We start from the raw sequence: 17253 nt of genomic DNA, 5'->3' as shown, positions 1-17253 counted from the left end.
CTGTGAGAGCTGTGAGTGTAATACTTGGAAATGTAATATATACTGAATTGGGTTTAATTTACGAGTTAGCTGAAGGACTTATTATCAGGTTAGTTCAAAACTTTTATTTCTTATGTTACCCTCCTCTGCTCATGATCCAAAATCTGAGTTTAAGTCTTCTTTTGATCTCTTTAACCCCTTAGTGTCAACTTATGCTCTATGTGGGGGCAAGAAACAAACACCAAGCTGACTTTATATCTTTAAAGTGCAAAATTATATTTATGTTGAATCCCAAAGGTGATTGTTTATGCAGAGAGGAAGAAAATAAACCTATAAATACATAGGTATCACTGAAGGAATATGTGATGACGTTTGAGGGGTATGGGCCACAGTTAGAAGTCACCATGTTACTCATGAGGAGTACATACAGGCAGAAAGCATTTTTGGTCATTTCAGCCATGTTATAGCTGCACACTCTCAGGCATTTTGATTGTGTCCCATAATTTAAGATTGCTATTTTAGACCTTTCCAATGTTTCAAAAATATGTGTATACTAGTTTTTTGTGTAATTCTGTTACTTGAAGTATGGAATTATAGAGGGATTTTCAGAAATTTTAGTCTGTTTTGAAGAGCTTTTCTGTGAATCAAGGTGCTGTTGTTGCATGATGCAATGAAATGAGTGGAGGTGTAGAGGGGAGCTCAGACTCAAGTGCAGAAGGAAGTCTGAACAGTCATAACTTTGTTTTTACTCTTCGATGCATGCGCTATGCTATCTCTATAGGCACAGATCAAGTGCATGCTACACATGCTATATGTGCAGAAAGGAAGACAGATTAGGTAGTTGCTCCCAGTTGCATCTGCCTGTGGTCCCAATTTTGTGAATGCCTATTAGCAGACCTGTGAAGGGACCCAGAATCTTGTGCTGGAGCAGACTTAATTAAAATAACCATTTTTAAAGCAAAAAAATTAATTATAATTAACCCTGTAATGCACTCAAACCTGTAAGTATTCCTGCACAGTATGCTTGAATCTTACGTAGAAGAGCAAGACAGCAAGGGTATGAGACTGGGCTTTGGGAGATCAGAGATCTGTTCTGGACTGAGTGACAGAAATTTATGTTATCCCAAGCCAAGTGTTCACATTGTGATTCAGCAAAGAATCCAACTTTATTTAAATGTAATTCTTTGTGATGTAGGTGTGCTTATCGTTAGGCAGAGACATGAAATAGAAACCTGCATCATCGTGAGCTCCTGTGAGTTACAGGGTCTTTGCAGCTAGAACTTAAGTCTGGTACCAAGTTGTGCTGAAGTTTCCATGGAAACTACTGTAATTCAAACAATGATAAATGAACTTGATAAAGGAAGTTAAATCATCAAGAGGTGGCTCATGGGATTTCTTAAAAAAATAAATGTGGGGAACCAAAAAGATTGGTGCTCTCCCTATTTAATTCTTTGTGCCCACATGTGGAGAGCAGACTTGCCCAGTTGGCTGAATGTCTTTCCAAGGATTTTTGATCTCCATCCTGGATTGCCTGGGTGCCAAATTCTCCTTGTTTCAGTCACTCAAAACACTTTTAAAGTTTTGAGCTCATGTTAAAAACTGTGATTTTCTTGAAATGTAAAATAACACAACTGAAACAAAAATCATCTTCGTGGGTATATCAGACAGAAAAGTCTTCCTGAGGAGGTTTAGCCCATACTTTATTTTTCAGTCATAATTTAATGGGAAAGCATGCTTCAGTTTGACAAGTATTTAAGAATGTTATCTCAGAGTTGGTGGGATATTTTGCATGTTTAGTGTTAATTATGTCTTCCCCTATCTTGCTAACTCAAGCTTCTCATGTGTAGAGAGAGTGAGCAGAATAACAACCATAATGAACCAGTTTAAAGGTTTCTGAAGCCTCATGCTATGTCTCCAGTAGAGGACAACAGCAGATGCTAGTAGGGAGCAGTGTTATGAAAGGGCAAGCATATGGTGATGCTTCCTCTGGTATAATGTCGCAGCCTCCAGTCATTGATGACTTATGGAGGAGAGTACTACAGTGCTATGAAAATTAGTTTCTGTTACTCACCAGTAGCTATCACTTTTATAAATCCAGAGATTTCAATTTCATGTATTGTGTTCATGTAGCAGGACTAGTTCCCTGTTTATCCAGCAATTCTTCTTTCACACACAAAATACAGACCAGCAGGAATTAGCTGTTCAGAATACATCCTCACTACTTTGCACCATGTGTCAGGGTGAAAAATTTTTATTGTAAAAACCATTAGTAAAGATTTTTTGTTTAAAAAGGCAAGAAAAAATTTGGGAGGGAGAGGGACAGGGGTGGACCCGCTATGTATGGTGATCAGCTAAATACAGCTCAAATGCACAAATGAAGTTTCCTAAATTTGTGACAATTAAAAGGAATTAATAATTGACTATGAGGGCCAAGTTGTATCATTGTCCTCTGCTGTACGTTCAGCAAGCTCCTACAAACCCCTGTTGCTGCATCCTATTGCCCCTGTAATCAAGGATGGCTACAGCTGAGCTCCACCACAGAACAGAGTTGACCTTGACTAGCTGTTGACATTGTTCTGTTTTCTCCAATTGGTTTTAAAATCTAAAATTAAATAACTTTTGTGGCAATTTAGGAAATGCTTTCATTTCCTATATAGTTGAGGGCAGAGAAAAAAATCACAAAATTGCAACAACCGTACAGCTTTTGCTTGTTGAATTGTTATCATAAATATTTCAGGGTACTTTCCTTTTTGTCATAATCTGCTTGTGCATGCTGTGCATGCGTGACCATGGAGGAAGAATGCATTTGAAACCAGATCTCAGCATGTCTCAGCAGGGAAAAAATGAAAAGGAGAGGAGGAGAAGAGAGAGAGAGATTATCAACCAAGAATACTTAATGATACTTCAGAACAATGTGTGGAGGCCCTTCATGATAACTGTCCACAGACTAGAAATGAGTCATTGGATGTATAACATGTCACAGTAACTAATCATATACTTCTATAGTGAGGAATACTCAGTCTCCCTGGCTACTATGTTTACTGAAATAGATCCCTCTTGAATCTGACATATTGTTGCACTATGATTCAGACACCTGAATCAGTTACAGAAAACTATACCTTGCACTGAAATGCTCTGTTTTGCCCATGTCTCTTAAACAGAAAGTGTAAGAGATCTTGCATTTCAAATTGCCTGTCATACAGCCTGATCTCCAGTGGCAGTTTCCATAGTCCATCACAGAGCACAGCTGCTCATCACACCATCCTGACCATCCTGAACAGGAGAAGAAAAATGCAGATTACTTGACAGGATCCACAAAGACAAGATAGAGGTGTAATTTCATTGACCTCTGAGCTGGTCTGATTTACATTAGCTGAGGTAATGTCCCTATTATTTTCTGTCACCTTAGGTCCAGTAAACTGAACACTATGTCCCACATTGTGAAATGTTGTGAAAGTATGCATCCAAACTTTCCCTGGTGTTGGAAAAACAGAACAAACCTGGCATGTGACTTTCTACTCTATTTTTAAATACAATTTATCCTGAGGCCCTCTTTCATGTGCTTGGAACAGAACCTTTCCTTCAAGAGGAAAAGGAATCCTGTAGAAAGTTGCAAATGTGCAGAAACTAGGGTTTTCTTTTCCTAGAAAAAGAAAAATGATGTGTAGGTTTTATTATTACAAATTATAGCCCAGTTATTTGTTTCACCTCTCTGACAGATAAGCTAGCACTCAGCAGGTGCAACTGCTGTAAATAATCAGTTTTCTATTTATACCCTGAAATGGGGAAACACATTTATGGGAAATGATAATAATTAGAAAACATTTATAAAAAGCTGCCGGGTTGCTATTTGGCGCCTCTGGAGTGAGCAGCTGTAAGAAAGCAAAAACAATTAGTGCAACTTCAGAGAGACTGAGAATGGATTCCATGAGCTCAAATTGTCAATAAAAATGTAACAGCTTCCAAGCAAATTAAAGTCTTGATGATGTTCCCATTTAAGTGAATTAGACTTTCAACTAATTTTAATAAAAATTGCCCTAAAAGTTTAAGGTACCGACTTGAATACATGAAACAAAATTATTTTGCACACAAGGAATGTGTCATAACTGCCCTATGAGAAAGGCTATAATATTTTTTTTTGTCTTTGTCTTGATCTGCTGCAACCTTTCCTTCACTGGTATCCCAGATGGTGACCTTGGAATTGACCTCATCTCCCAACACTTTTTCTTGTTTAATACATTTCTGGGGTGTATCATTTCACTGGGGATTTCAACTTTGCGTGTAGTGCAGAGAACCCCTAAAACCTCCTTGCTTTTGTGGTTTATTAGCAAGGCTAATTTATTAGTGGGGCTGCGTAGTCACTGCCTGTTCTCTTCTATTTTGTTGCTGATGCAACAAAATGTTGTTAGACAACAGTGATCTGCTGCAAGAGAAAACAATTCCCATACAGAAGCAACCTTTCAGAGGACAGTATGTGGTTCACATGTTCTGTGTTTATGTGGCTGTGTTCCTTTTTCAGGGGCTGGTATAAGAGCTCACAGCACTGCAGCAAAGCTGCTTTTAAATTTTTCCTCCCAAGGGTCTAGATGGATGTTGGGTGAAGGGGAGGACAACCTGGCTCTCAGAGCTGTTCTGAGAGCGCTGGACATCTCCTGCATGTTGTAACACTGACTTTCTGTGCTATGGTGTCACCAGCATCTGTGAAACTGCTGGAAGTTTGTTGAAGGTAATGCTGAAGCTGGAAGGAGAGGGAGAGACTTAGTACTTTAGGAGTAACAGAATTCCTATCCTGAAAGTGGCTAGGAGGCTTATGCTGCTGGGAGAGATATTTTGATCAGGTTAAAAAAATATTGGGTGCTCAGGTACCTGATTGTCACTGTGGGTAGGAAGAGGATGCTCCTCTGAGGGCAAGGTCATAAACTTGGCCCTGGTAGCATTTCAGGCCATGTCTGTCTCTAGTCAGTGAGATTTTTCGTGAAGCACTTATGGCCTCTAATGTAGCTCTCACAAGATGTCTGTGGTAATGAGAAAGGTGAAGTTGGACTTACAAGTCAGGTCATAAATCTTCTGGCCATTGCCGTGTTATTATGATATTGCAGACAGTGATTACTCCAGCAAGTCCAGTACTGTTTCATATTGAAATTAATAGTGCCTTGCTGGTGTGTAAGGACAGGAATTTGTATCATTTGATCTTAAGATCATACTTGCAAGCAGCAGCAAATGATGAGAATTAGTGATATATAAAAGGTCATACTTTAGGATTATCTGAATTAAACTCAGTCCTTACTGTTAGTCTTTTTCTTCCTGCAAGTGCATTGCACACATACGCAGAATTTATTTGGTCAAATGACTAAAACTATCATGTTGTGAATGTGGTAGGTGAAACTGGAGTATATTTTCTAGCAAAATTCCTATGTCTGCTTACATCACAGAAAATTCCTCTCTCCTACAGTTCCTGTTACATATAGATACAGCACTGTCTCCTCAAAATAGTATTAATACATACATACATCAATATTGAATTTTATACACTTCATGTTCTGGTATGGATACTTTGTTGAAGAAGAGCAGGAAAAAAATGTTCAGTGGACTGATTTTTAGTCAGGTTTCATAGGAAAGGTACAGACATATGTCAACCACATTTGGCAGAGGAAAGGGCTCTCACAAATGCTACATTTCAACAAGCTTTTAAAAATCACTGGCTGGAAGGGGGGGAACTATAGCACAAATTTAGGTTCTTTTTTGTCTTTGGTCTGCTGATGCACCAGTTAGTGTTTAGATAGTGATTAATTATGAGTTGCTCCTAACGTGAGGAAACCTGAGGGAAAGAGGTAAGGGGAGGAGATGAAAGTACTGTGGAAGGAAAGTGAGTTTATAACATAAGGAAACTATCCACAATCACTATGATGAGGAAACTGATAGGACATAGGATACAAATCCATAGCAGATCAACTTCATTAGTTCTGTGGCTGAAGGGATAGCCTATTTCCTTTCAAACAGCAGGGTGGTCTAGGGTATTTGAAGTAGTAAAGCAAGATCTAGGAGCTGGATAAGCAAGTTTATCCCAATCACCTATCAAATTGTATTGTTTTACGTAGCACTAGGGGAAGAGAGACACTAAATATGCACAGTAGAGGAAAAAGAATATGGTCTGAGAAGATCTGGATAACATTCACAGACATGAGTGCCTGGAAAGAAGTTGGATGGTGAAGACAGGAAAGAGTAAGAGCAGGACTGGGTTGACAGTAAAACTGTAACTGGAAGAAATGGCACTGATGGCTCAGCATTGTGTCACTGGGGTGATGAATTAGATGAAAATGTTTGAAGGGTGAATAACTAAATGGTGTGAAGTATATTCCTGTCAGTTTATGAGAGGCAAAACCACATGGTGAGTCAGTGTCTAAGGCAGGATCTTGCTCTGACTCTTCCCCTTTGGGGAGCTCCCTCACCAGCCCTGTGTGTGAGGCTGGGTGGGCAGCCTTCTAAGCCTGGAGAACCCAGATCAAACAATCTACATGACCTCTTCTAACTCCCTTCATAGGCAGAGGGAAAACAAATGCGAGGTGGAGGGGGAGATTTAATTCACCACTTTCCTTACTCCTCCATGCTGACTGACGTAGCTGTAATATTTATTTTAAAATATGTTTTTATGCGTAGTGTAAACACAAAATAGAATATTGGATTGCTCATTCCATGCAACAGTGTTACAGAAGTTTTATCAAATACATTCCAGTTAGTATCAGTTGCTTTATGCTGGGAAACTAAGCCAGTCTACGCAAAAAGAGAAGAAATCACAGTGCTTTGAAAAGAAAAACTCTGTAAGAATCATTCCTGTCTACAGGTGCAAACCTCAGCTAGGTTGAAGGTATGTTTAACACATTGTGTGTATCATCTTTTCTAAGCGTCTCACATACTCTGTAGATGAGCTGCAGCAGTGGCAGCCTCTCTCTATACAGTCACAGTCTCCATGCTGTTTTGTGCTGGTGCTTTAGAGCTTGTCAGTAAAGCTGGTCACCCTTTAAATATGACGTATAAAATTGTTACTTTTAAATCTGAGATTGGTCCTTTATTTTTTTGTTGATTACTATATGAATGTAGCAGAATGCTCAGCAGATACTGTCTTTTTTGTTATACTTCTAAAACTGCCAAATTCATTTTTTAAATAAGATAATTGCAGAATTTTCCGTGCTGTCTAGATCAAGAAAGTGCTATGTTCGATTTTTGCCTCAGCTGCTCATTCATGAAAGAGAAAAAAAATCTCATTTCATGGGAATCATTCAAAGCATTAATAACCTCAATCTCACTGCATCACTTTGCCTTCAAAATAAATAGTACAATATCCTTTTAATTATACATACACTGTGGCTTAAAAAGAAATGACAAAGAAAAATCTGCATGATAAAGGGCTCCTAAACTTGCAGCATCCCTTGATCAAGACTATTAGAAAGCATTCATTTCAAACTCCTCGTCTGCCTCTAAGCTGCCTTAAAGCCACATTCCACCAAGGGCATGCAACGAAATCCAGTCAACGCAATCACTTCTGTTGTCACCGTGACCTCTTGAGCACAGCCCAGCTGGGGCATGCCAAGCGAGGGGAACAAAACTAGAGCAAAACCAGCCTCAAGTGGGGGCAGAGTTAGCCTGGAACACCGTTCTGCCACTCTGTCCTTGACTCTGTTTCAGCACAGCAAAGAGCACTTCTATCTACGAATCACCATTGTGGTCATACATCCTTTCTAGCAGGAAAAAAATAATTAGGAATGGCTTTTTGACTGAAACTCCAAGTTGTCTCTTTCAGTGGCTCATTCAACACTTCTTGCAATTGTGGAGGACTCTTGTATTTGGTGCAGGCACCAAGGTGTTGGCTCCTTAATTTGTGGAAGCAAATGTATGCTTTCAGTCCAAGTTTTCCTGAGGCTGCTCTGTCTTGTTTTTAACTTTTCTTTTAATACTGTGTAAAGACCATTACTTCTTTTTTTTTTTTTCTCTTTCTAACAGTATCAAGGACAAAAGTAAGGGTGAACTAATCCCCCCAGTAATGAAGGAAACCGTATCCTACCTAAAAAGAAAAGGTGAGTTTTGTGTTAAAGGGGGGATATGTTTTTCAGAACCATGTCAGTAGCATGAAACTATAGCACTCAGTGCCGGATTCACCAAAGTTAATATCTGCAGCCTAAAATTGAAGGTTGTGTTTAAATCCTGAAAACTTGAGTGGCAATTGGGCACTGCCTCGAGATCTTTAATTGATAGGAAGTAGATTATTGTCCTGCTATGGAAAAAAAACAACCAAACCAAACAAAACAACAACAACAAAAAACTTCTTGCTCTCAGTATTAGATTAGGGAATAGCAAGTGAGAAAAGATGTCTTGAAATCCACATCATGAACCCATATCATATTGTGGATTTTAATTAGAACTTACTTTTAAAATCAATGAGTAGTTCTGTATTTACAGAACCAGTGGGCATAAAAACTCATTGAAGATAATGCATTTTGCAGGAGTAAACCTGAAGTCTTCCCTTCACAAAATATTTTTAATGGCAGTTACATACCCTTTGACGGGAGTTCATATCTATAGCTGCAGTATGTGGGGATACACATTACAACGGCCCTTATTTAAAATGGGAATGTCCAAATCTGAGCTCCCAGATCACCTTCATGTAATAGAGTGAAGAAGGGCCACTTTGAAATGTTGGCTTTACCAGCTGGGCTCCTCAGTGCATACCTGAGCAATGTGAAGTACTATCGGTAGGGCAAGAGGACTCTTCTCCTGACATAGGGATGGAGTAGCATACAGGGAGAAAGATACAAGGCTGAAGTTGTGAAATTCCTTTTCTTTTCTCTGTATAATACAATTGCACATTTTGATCCCTGATTTTGAAAGCCATGACAGTACCATTTCCATAGCCCTTCGTGTTCCAAGGCCTCAGAGGTTCACAAGTGTTCACTAAATTTTACAGTATCAAATCTATAGGCTAAGTACATTTATCTTACAGTTGGCAGAACAGAAACAAAGCATAACACAGTTATGTGACTTGCACAGCATTGCAAATTGGAAAAACTGGGAATGATCCCACAACCTCTGAAAGAAGGCAGTGATTTTTTAATAAGTGTGTTGATAGAAGCAAGTGAAGAAGATCAGAATGTGTTTGGCTCCATTATTTTATTTTATTTTTTTTTAATGGAAACATCACCGGCCTTTAATATGCTATTAATTTTGGTCAATGTTTGAACAAATTTTAAGGATTAGCGTGATTTTTTTTAAGGCTAAAAACAGGGTCATATCTCTATATTGCTGTTAAATATGACAGTTTTATCTGAGATTTTTCTTATTTAAAGAACTATTTGTATTGACAGCACACAATAAAGAGAATAAAATATAAATTATTTGATTTAAATTTAAATTTATTTAAAGTTATTTCCTCTGTAGAGAGGCTTACCCCAAACCTACATCCCCCAATATTCCCAATTCTTAACTGCATTATTGAGCTGCTGTTCTGAACAAGGTAAATTTTCCTTTCAGTATTCAAGTATGTGCATCATTGATTTCTGTTCATTTTAACTGTTGCCACTAGGGTTTGTTTTGAGTTACGAGTTTATTCGAATCCTGAGTGAGAAATTTCAAACATTTTTAAAACCTGCACTGAATAGGCTTCACATTTGTGAAAACAAAGAGGGGATGTCAAGAAAAATGCTTCTCAGCTGTATTGCTGATTCTCATGAGAAATCCTAGCTTCATTTAAATCAGTGCAAGATCATGCCCTCATTGCTAGCTAAGCTCCTGCATAGTTTAGTTTATTCTATAGAAAATAAGAATATTCAGTAACTGCCTTTTTTTTGCTGTTTAGGTTTCATACCCTGAGTGACGCTTAATGATGTGTGTAGGAGACTGAGAGAGAGATCCACTGCAGTGGATACCTGCTTTCAGTTCACAAGCGGAGCATAGCATTTATAGGCCTGCTTGTGTACAGAACAGCTGGCTCCTTGCCTCTTGAAATTGCTGATTTATCTTCAAAATACCTGCAGCAGCCAAAGGCCAAGTATTGGAGTGGGGCCAGTCCTGCTATTAAAGGTATCTACTGATCTGCAGCACATGAAGGGCCCCTAATAGACTTTATTGAAGGCCTCTTGGTCCTAATTCAGAACCTCCACTCAAGCTCATAAAACTGTTTGGATGTGCTGCTCCAAGACATGTTAAAGATGAAAACTTTGCAGGTGTAGCTTGTTTCGAATGTATTATGGTTGGATACAGAAAATGTAAATAGTTCACTACTAAGGATGTTGAAGGCAAGTGACTGGCAGCTTGAGACAATCTCTGTAATTATAATTTTAAGTGGATAATTAGAGCTTGTGTAGTGTATCACTGCATGCCCCATCTGCAGATGAAAGCCAGACTTTTTCACGTTTTAAATTGTTATGAAACAATCATCCTTACATATATTTAGCTTATCTTAATAGGCAAATACCTCTTCCTCACTAATCCACAGGAGTCAGGAGAGCTAAAACAAGGATGAATGTGCACTAATATGATTACTTCTCATAGCTGTTATTATTAAGAAATTGAGTGAAAAATCAGTCACTAAAATTGTCAGTTGATTTAAACTTCTGGCTGCATGGAGGAGGTGTTGTTTGCTCGTCTGGCACTTCCTTGGACCTATTTAAAGATTATAAAGAAATCTTTAAGAAATTTAGAGGGTTTATTGCTGTCATTTGTATTTTGGTGACCAGTGTTTCACTAGCAATTTGTTGTACTGATCAGACTCAAAAGCTCCCCCATGACCTGTTTTTCTTGTTACTTTGTCTCATCACCGCTGCACCAATCTCAGACCCTTCCCTCTCACCAGTCGTTGGATCCAGATCAGGTGCCCTCAGTTTTCTGAAAACACAGCATATAAAACCTTGCCCCCCTCCCTCAAAAATAACAACAACAAAACAAAGAAAAAAACAACCCACAAGTTTCAGTTTTCACGGTTGAAAAAAAAAAAAGGGTTGTCTCAACCTTGTCATTGCAGAATTTCTCCTAGATTAATGTTTGTTATTCTGAAAGCAGTAATCATCCATTTTCTCCAAACTTTATCTTTTTTTGGCTAAAAGTTCATCTGTTCAGTGCAGTATCAGCACAATTTGTTAAGGATAGTCTCTGAGGAATTGTGATGACACTTCTGAACAAAAGCCCTCCTGCTTTGTGCATCTGTGCAAGTCAGTGGCATGGTAATGCTGACCACAGATCTGTAGCCCAGACAATGCACTTGCTGGCCAGACTATCACATTTTTCCTCAGCTCTCTGTCCTTCTGGGTCCCCAAGAAGGCAGGGCACAAACTCTGCCAACATTGATATCTTCCAACCGAGCACAGGTTTGTTCAGAGCTGACATATTCCCTATCATAAAGAGATCTCCTCAAACCAGATTTCTAAGTTAGAGAGATGGCATGTCAGGTAGAGCATTTTCTGACATTCTCAGCCAGCTGATGCTTGAAAGCCAAGTACCTGCCATGCCAAGGCTGTTAAGCAGTAGGTGATAGACATGCATTTTTTTGCACTTGATTATAAGTGTGCAGGTATCTGTTGTACCTGCTGTCTGCTCTGATTTTAACTCTTTATCTAAATCTGGAATGTCTCAATTCTGCCATTAGCTTCAGCGAGTGTCGGTCCCAGTGCTGACAGCCCTCGAGGCTGACTGGCAACGTTCTTTGTACTCCAGATGCAGTTCTGAGTGTGGCGAAAACTTCAGTTCATCTTCCAGAAGTGACAAAAAGTCACTGTCACTACCTTTTCCACTTGATTTTTGGCATAGTATCTATCCTCACAGAATTAGCAGGGGGAAGTTTTGTTGTTGTTGTTGTTTTACACTAGGTGCAGTATTTCCGCTCTTTCTTCCCATTACTACATCTTCCCATCTATGTACCTGAAATCAGTTTCTGAAACTTAGATCACAGAAGCTTCTCAGACACCATTGTTTGCAAGTGAGCCACAACTCCCGTTCTTTTACCACATTACTGAGTGGACTCTGAAGGCAGCAACTACATCCTTGTCCCCAGCAGCCAAATTAACAGTGAGTGCAGGTTTCTTCCTCATATATTTATCCAAAAGGATATTTAGATAGCTGTCTCTGAGCAAGATGACTGAACGGATCCATAGTAAGTCACCCAGTACTGTAACAGCTTAACAGAGACTAAAGAATCTACCATAAACATATGTACCTCTGTTTGTATCATGTAAATGAGATCTGTTACTGCCTGATGCCTCAGTTGCTGTTATAATAAACACAATGAACTACGTTTCTTAATTTCTGTAATAAAGTTCAGGTTATTTTTTTAACAAAGGAAGAGAAAATAGGCATTTCACTACTTCCATTCATTCTAGCTTGACTTGAGGGTGAAAATGGTTTTGATGTTTTTATTACTGAATTTTAAAAATGCATCATTTCAGTTCTTGCTAACCTTCATAGGGAAGAATTGGTTTCTCAAAACAATTTCTGAGTATCTGAGAAGATCATCATCTCATAAAGACTAAGTCTTAGAGTTCATCTTCTGGACCAAAATAGAGAAGTTCTCTTAATTTCAAAAGTGAAAGTATCAGCTTGAAGCTAGCTGATGATTTAGTCAAGCCAAAGAGAAAGGATAGGTTTAACACAGCGTATGAGCTAGAAGTCTTGGCCCAGTCCCACAGCTACAACATCATCGGCATAAGCGAAACCTGGTGGGATGAGTCCTGTGGCTGATGTGTTGCAATAGATGGTTACAGGCTCTTCAAGAGGGACAGGCAGGGTAGGCGGGGTGGCGATGTATGTGAAGCATGGGCTGGACTGTGCGGAACTTCAAGTTGGCAATGGCAAAGTTGAGAGCCTCTGGGTAAAGATTAAGGGACGAACAAATAAAGAGGATGTTGTTGTGGGAGTCTATTACAGACCACCTGGCCAGGACGACAACGCCGATGAATTATTCTTTGCAGAACTAAGAGATGCCTCAAGATCAACTCCCCTTGTCCTTATGGGGGATTTCAACTTGCCAGACGTCAACTGGGATCACCACACGGCTGACATGAGCAAGTCCAGGAGGTTCATAAAGCACCTAGATGATAACTTCTTGGTGCAGGTGCTAAGAGAGCCAACTAGGAAAGGTGCCCTCCTAGATCTGTTGCTGGAGAACAGAGAGGGTCTTGTGGGAGACGTGGCAATTGGCGGCCGTCTCGGTCATAGTGACCATGAAGTGGTTGAGTTTAGAATTTATGGTGATAGAAGGAAAACTGCCACCAAAACTTCAGCCCTGGATATGGGGAAAGCAGACTTCAGGCTGCTCAGGGAACTAGTCAGCAAGGTCCCCTGGGAAACTGCTTTTGAAGGCACTGGTGTCCATCAATGCTGGTCAACCTTTAAGCACTGCCTCCTAAAAGCACAAGATCAGGCAATTCCAAAATATTGGAAGTCAGGCAGGCGGGGCAGAAGGCCGGCCTGGCTGACCAGGGATCTTCTACTGGAGCTTGGGCAAAAAAAGAAAGTGTACGGCTGCTGGAAAGAGGGTCAGGTGACGAGGAAGGAATACAGGGATGCTGTTTGTGTTTGTAGGGAGAAAATTCGTGTGGCCAAAGCCCAACTAGAGTTGAAGCTGGCCATGTCTGTGGGAGACAATAAAAAAGTTTTTTTTTAGATACGTGAACAGAAAAAGGAGAACCAAAGAAAACATAGGTCCGCTACTTGATGGGGAAGGTCTCCCCACAGACAATGACATAGGCAAAGCAGAGACATTTAATGCCTTCTTCGCCTCTGTCTTCAACCCTGATGATGGGCTTCGGGACCCAGGGTACCCTGAGCTGGAGGACCATGACGGTGGGAATGACAAACTCCCAACCGACCCTGAACGTGTGCTGCGGGATTTGCTGCTCCACCTGGATCCATACAAGTCCATGGGTCCGGATGGGATTCATCCCAAGGTGCTTAAAGAGCTGGCTGGCGTCATCGCGGGACCTCTCTCAATTATTTTTCAACGATCTTGGGAATCTGGAGAGGTCCCATTGGACTGGAAGCTGGCAAATGTTGTGCCAATTTTCAAGAAGGGTAAGAAAGAAGACCCTAGCAATTACAGGCCTGTCAGTCTCACGTCAGTGCCTGGTAAAATTATGGAGAGGATGATCCTTGAAGTTACTGAAGCGCACCTGGGGGACAGTGCATATATTGGTCCCAGCCAACATGGGTTCATGAGGGGTAGGTCCTGTTTAACAAATTTGATTTCCTTTTATGATAAGATCACCCATCTAGTCGATCAAGGGAAACCAGCTGATGTGATCTTTTTTGGACTTCAGCAAAGCTTTTGACACAGTTTCCCATAGGATCCTACTGGACAAAATGTCCAGCATACAGTTAAACAAAAACATCATGTGATGGGTGAGCAATTGGCTGACGGGCAGGGCTCAAAGGGTTGTGGTAAATGGGGCCACATCAGGCTGGCAGATGGTCACTAGTGGGGTCCCTCAAGGCTCCATTTTAGGGCCAGTCCTCTTCAATGTTTTTATAAATGATTTGGATGTAGGACTAGAAGGAGTTTTGAGCAAATTTGCTGATGACGCTGAACTTGGAGGAGTTGTGGACTCTGTTGAGGGTGGAAAGGCCTTGCAGAGAGATCTGGACAGATTGGAGAGCTAGGCAATCACCAACCACATGAAGTTTAACAAGAGCAAGTGCCAGGTCCTGCACCTGGGACAGGGCAACCCTGGCTATATGTACAGACTGGGCGACCAGATGCTGGAGAGCAGCCCCACAGAGAGGGATCTGGGGGTTGTGGTTGACAGCAAGTTGAATATGAGCCAGCAGTGTGCCCTGGCAGCCAGGAGGGCCAGCCGTATCCTGGGGTGCATCAAGCACGGCATTGCTAGTCGGTTGAGGGAAGTGATTGTCCTGCTCTACTCTGCGCTGGTGCGGCCTCACCTCGAGTACTGTGTGCAGTTCTGGGCACCACAGTACAAACAGGACATTGAACTGTTGGAGAGTGTCCAGAGGAGGGCTATGAAGATGGTGAAGGGCCTAGAGGGGAAGACATATGAGGAACGGCTGAGGTCACTAGGCCTGTTCAGCCTGGAGAAGAGGAGGCTGAGGGGAGACCTCATTGTGGTCTACAACTTCCTCACAAGGGGGAGTGGAGGGCAGGTGACCTATTCTCCATTATCACCAGTGACAGGACCTGCGGGAATGGTGTTAAGCTGAGGCAGGGGAAGTTTAGGCTGGACATCAGGGAGAGGTTCTTCACCAAGAGGGTGGTTGCACACTGGAACAGGTTCCCCAGTGAAGTAGTCACTGCACCAAGCCTGTCTGAATTTAAGAAGAGATTGGACTGTGCACTTAGTCACATGGTCTAAACTTTTGGGCAGACCTGTGCCGTGCCAGGAGTTGGACTTGATGATCCTTATGGGTCCCTTCCAACTCGGGATATTCTATGATTCTGTATTTGTGAATAGATCTTCATAGACACCAGCAAGCCAGAGAATGTTTTTTTTTTTCTTAGTTCAGCCTCAAAACGTCAACCTGTTCATCTGTCTAGTTTATAAATGCAAGGCTTGACTTGCACTAAATAAGATTTTTGTGTACTACCTTATGTCTACCATGCCATGAGAAATTACCTTGCTTAATTAAGTATTCACTCTTTTGTCAGAACAATTCATAAGTGTTTCTAACTTGGTGTCATTCCTTTGGTGGTAATGATCTTGATGCTTTGCTCACAGGCCCTTTGCTCAAAAAATCCTAGCTTAAGCCACAGGGTAGTAATTTTTTCTCTGGTTAATATGTCCCCACATGTCCTCAGCAACCTATTTTGTGCTGAAGTGAGATTGCAAATGGGAGCTGTCACTTCTAACAAACTGTTTTGATAACCAGAGATGTAAGTAATGCCACGGTACGGAGGATGCACCTTTGTGTGTCCATAATGCTCAGGGATGTGCAAGTAGCTGCAAGTGCTGCTCACTGCGACCTGGCAGGACAGAGGCGGACCTGATGGCTTCAGAACTGTCCAGCCTTGCTGGTGGTTTTATCCACTGAAGGATTTAGGATTCAGACATGCACTTCTGCCTTTAAACTTCAGATGTCACAATAGTTCCCTTTCATGTCTTTTGCTTATGTATCTGTTTTTTTTTTTTGTTTTGTTTTGTTTTTTCATAGAAATCAATTTACATACTGGATGTAAGGTATCAAGAGAAAAGCTGGGTGGAATGTGGCTTGTGGTTTTGGTGTTTGTTTAGAGCAGTATTAATACAATTCACTATGCTCTCAGTTTTTAAAGTATAACCCACAGTTTGAGTGTACTAACTGATAAACACTAAAAATAAAGCTGCATGGCAAAACCAATACTCTGTTTGTAAGCAGACCAACTTCTGGAAGTCAGAAACCAGCTTTTAAGGGAATTTTTATTTGATTAGGAAATCAAAGGAAACAGCTACAAAAATAATGCAGAAAACTTGGGAGAGCTGATTACTAAAGAGACCGTTTGAGATCAGCAGCAGCTCAGAAGTGATGGAACAGACCAATAAATTCACAGCGTAATAAATGTTATATGGTATGATTATAGTGACAACTAAAGCTGTCCTTTGTCTGTTCAATAGCCAAAGCAGTGGTAAACAGCGATTAATCTTTCCTTCCCATCACTGTCATGAAGCACAACAAATCTTGCTGATGGAAGAATTTTGGGTTCCATTTTTTAATGTGAATGAATGCATCCTGATGGTGATAGTCACAATGGGTAGAGATGGATGGTTATGCATTCAGAGTACATATGGAGTGCTGCAGCTTAATGACTTTGCCTCCTGGCCTCCACTTCTTGTGATGACTCAAATATCTTTTAAAAATGCAACAGTGGGAAAGCTTGACATTGGCCATATAAACATTTCTAAGTTCTTGTTTTCATGAGAATGTTTTTACCTAGGGTTCATGGGGACAAGATAAACCTCAGGACTGGTTCACGTGTCATCAAATAAAAATGAACCTTGTAATAAGCAGTTTGTGTTTTAGATGCTCAGGCATTGTAAATAAATTATGTTCAGGGGTACCAAGTGCAAACCGAGAATATTCATTCAAAAATCCAAAGGCTAGATTGTGCATTTCAAAGCTGCAAGGACACAAATACACTTTGGGTTCTAGGGAAGATGCACTGTTCTAAATTCTTGTTGCCACTGCTCAGCTTTTCTGTAGGGCTGAAACTGTGCCTTCTCTTTCCCTCTGTCCTTGATTTTCTATGGACCTTCTTGCTGTGCAAATCATCTTTGCAAACTGCAGACACCATGCTCACTTGTTCTG

General features: G+C 40.6%; 1 protein-coding gene across 13 annotated transcripts in view; it reads left to right on the top strand.

The window, feature by feature from the left end:
• The window catches only part of ARHGAP8 (Rho GTPase activating protein 8), an 83892-nt gene that overhangs the window by 49746 nt on the left and 16893 nt on the right, over positions 1-17253 (top strand). For all 13 annotated transcript variants that reach the window (XM_048046869.2, XM_048046877.2, XM_048046870.2 and 10 more), the window contains one exon: positions 7978-8051. In XM_048046869.2, coding sequence (XP_047902826.1) covers positions 7978-8051 — 74 coding nt within the window. The remainder of the gene's footprint in view (positions 1-7977; positions 8052-17253) is intronic.

Source organism: Anser cygnoides, chromosome 1, assembly GCF_040182565.1.
Source record: "Anser cygnoides isolate HZ-2024a breed goose chromosome 1, Taihu_goose_T2T_genome, whole genome shotgun sequence".
NCBI lineage: Eukaryota > Metazoa > Chordata > Aves > Anseriformes > Anatidae > Anser > Anser cygnoides.
This window is presented reverse-complemented; position numbering and strand designations above follow the sequence as displayed.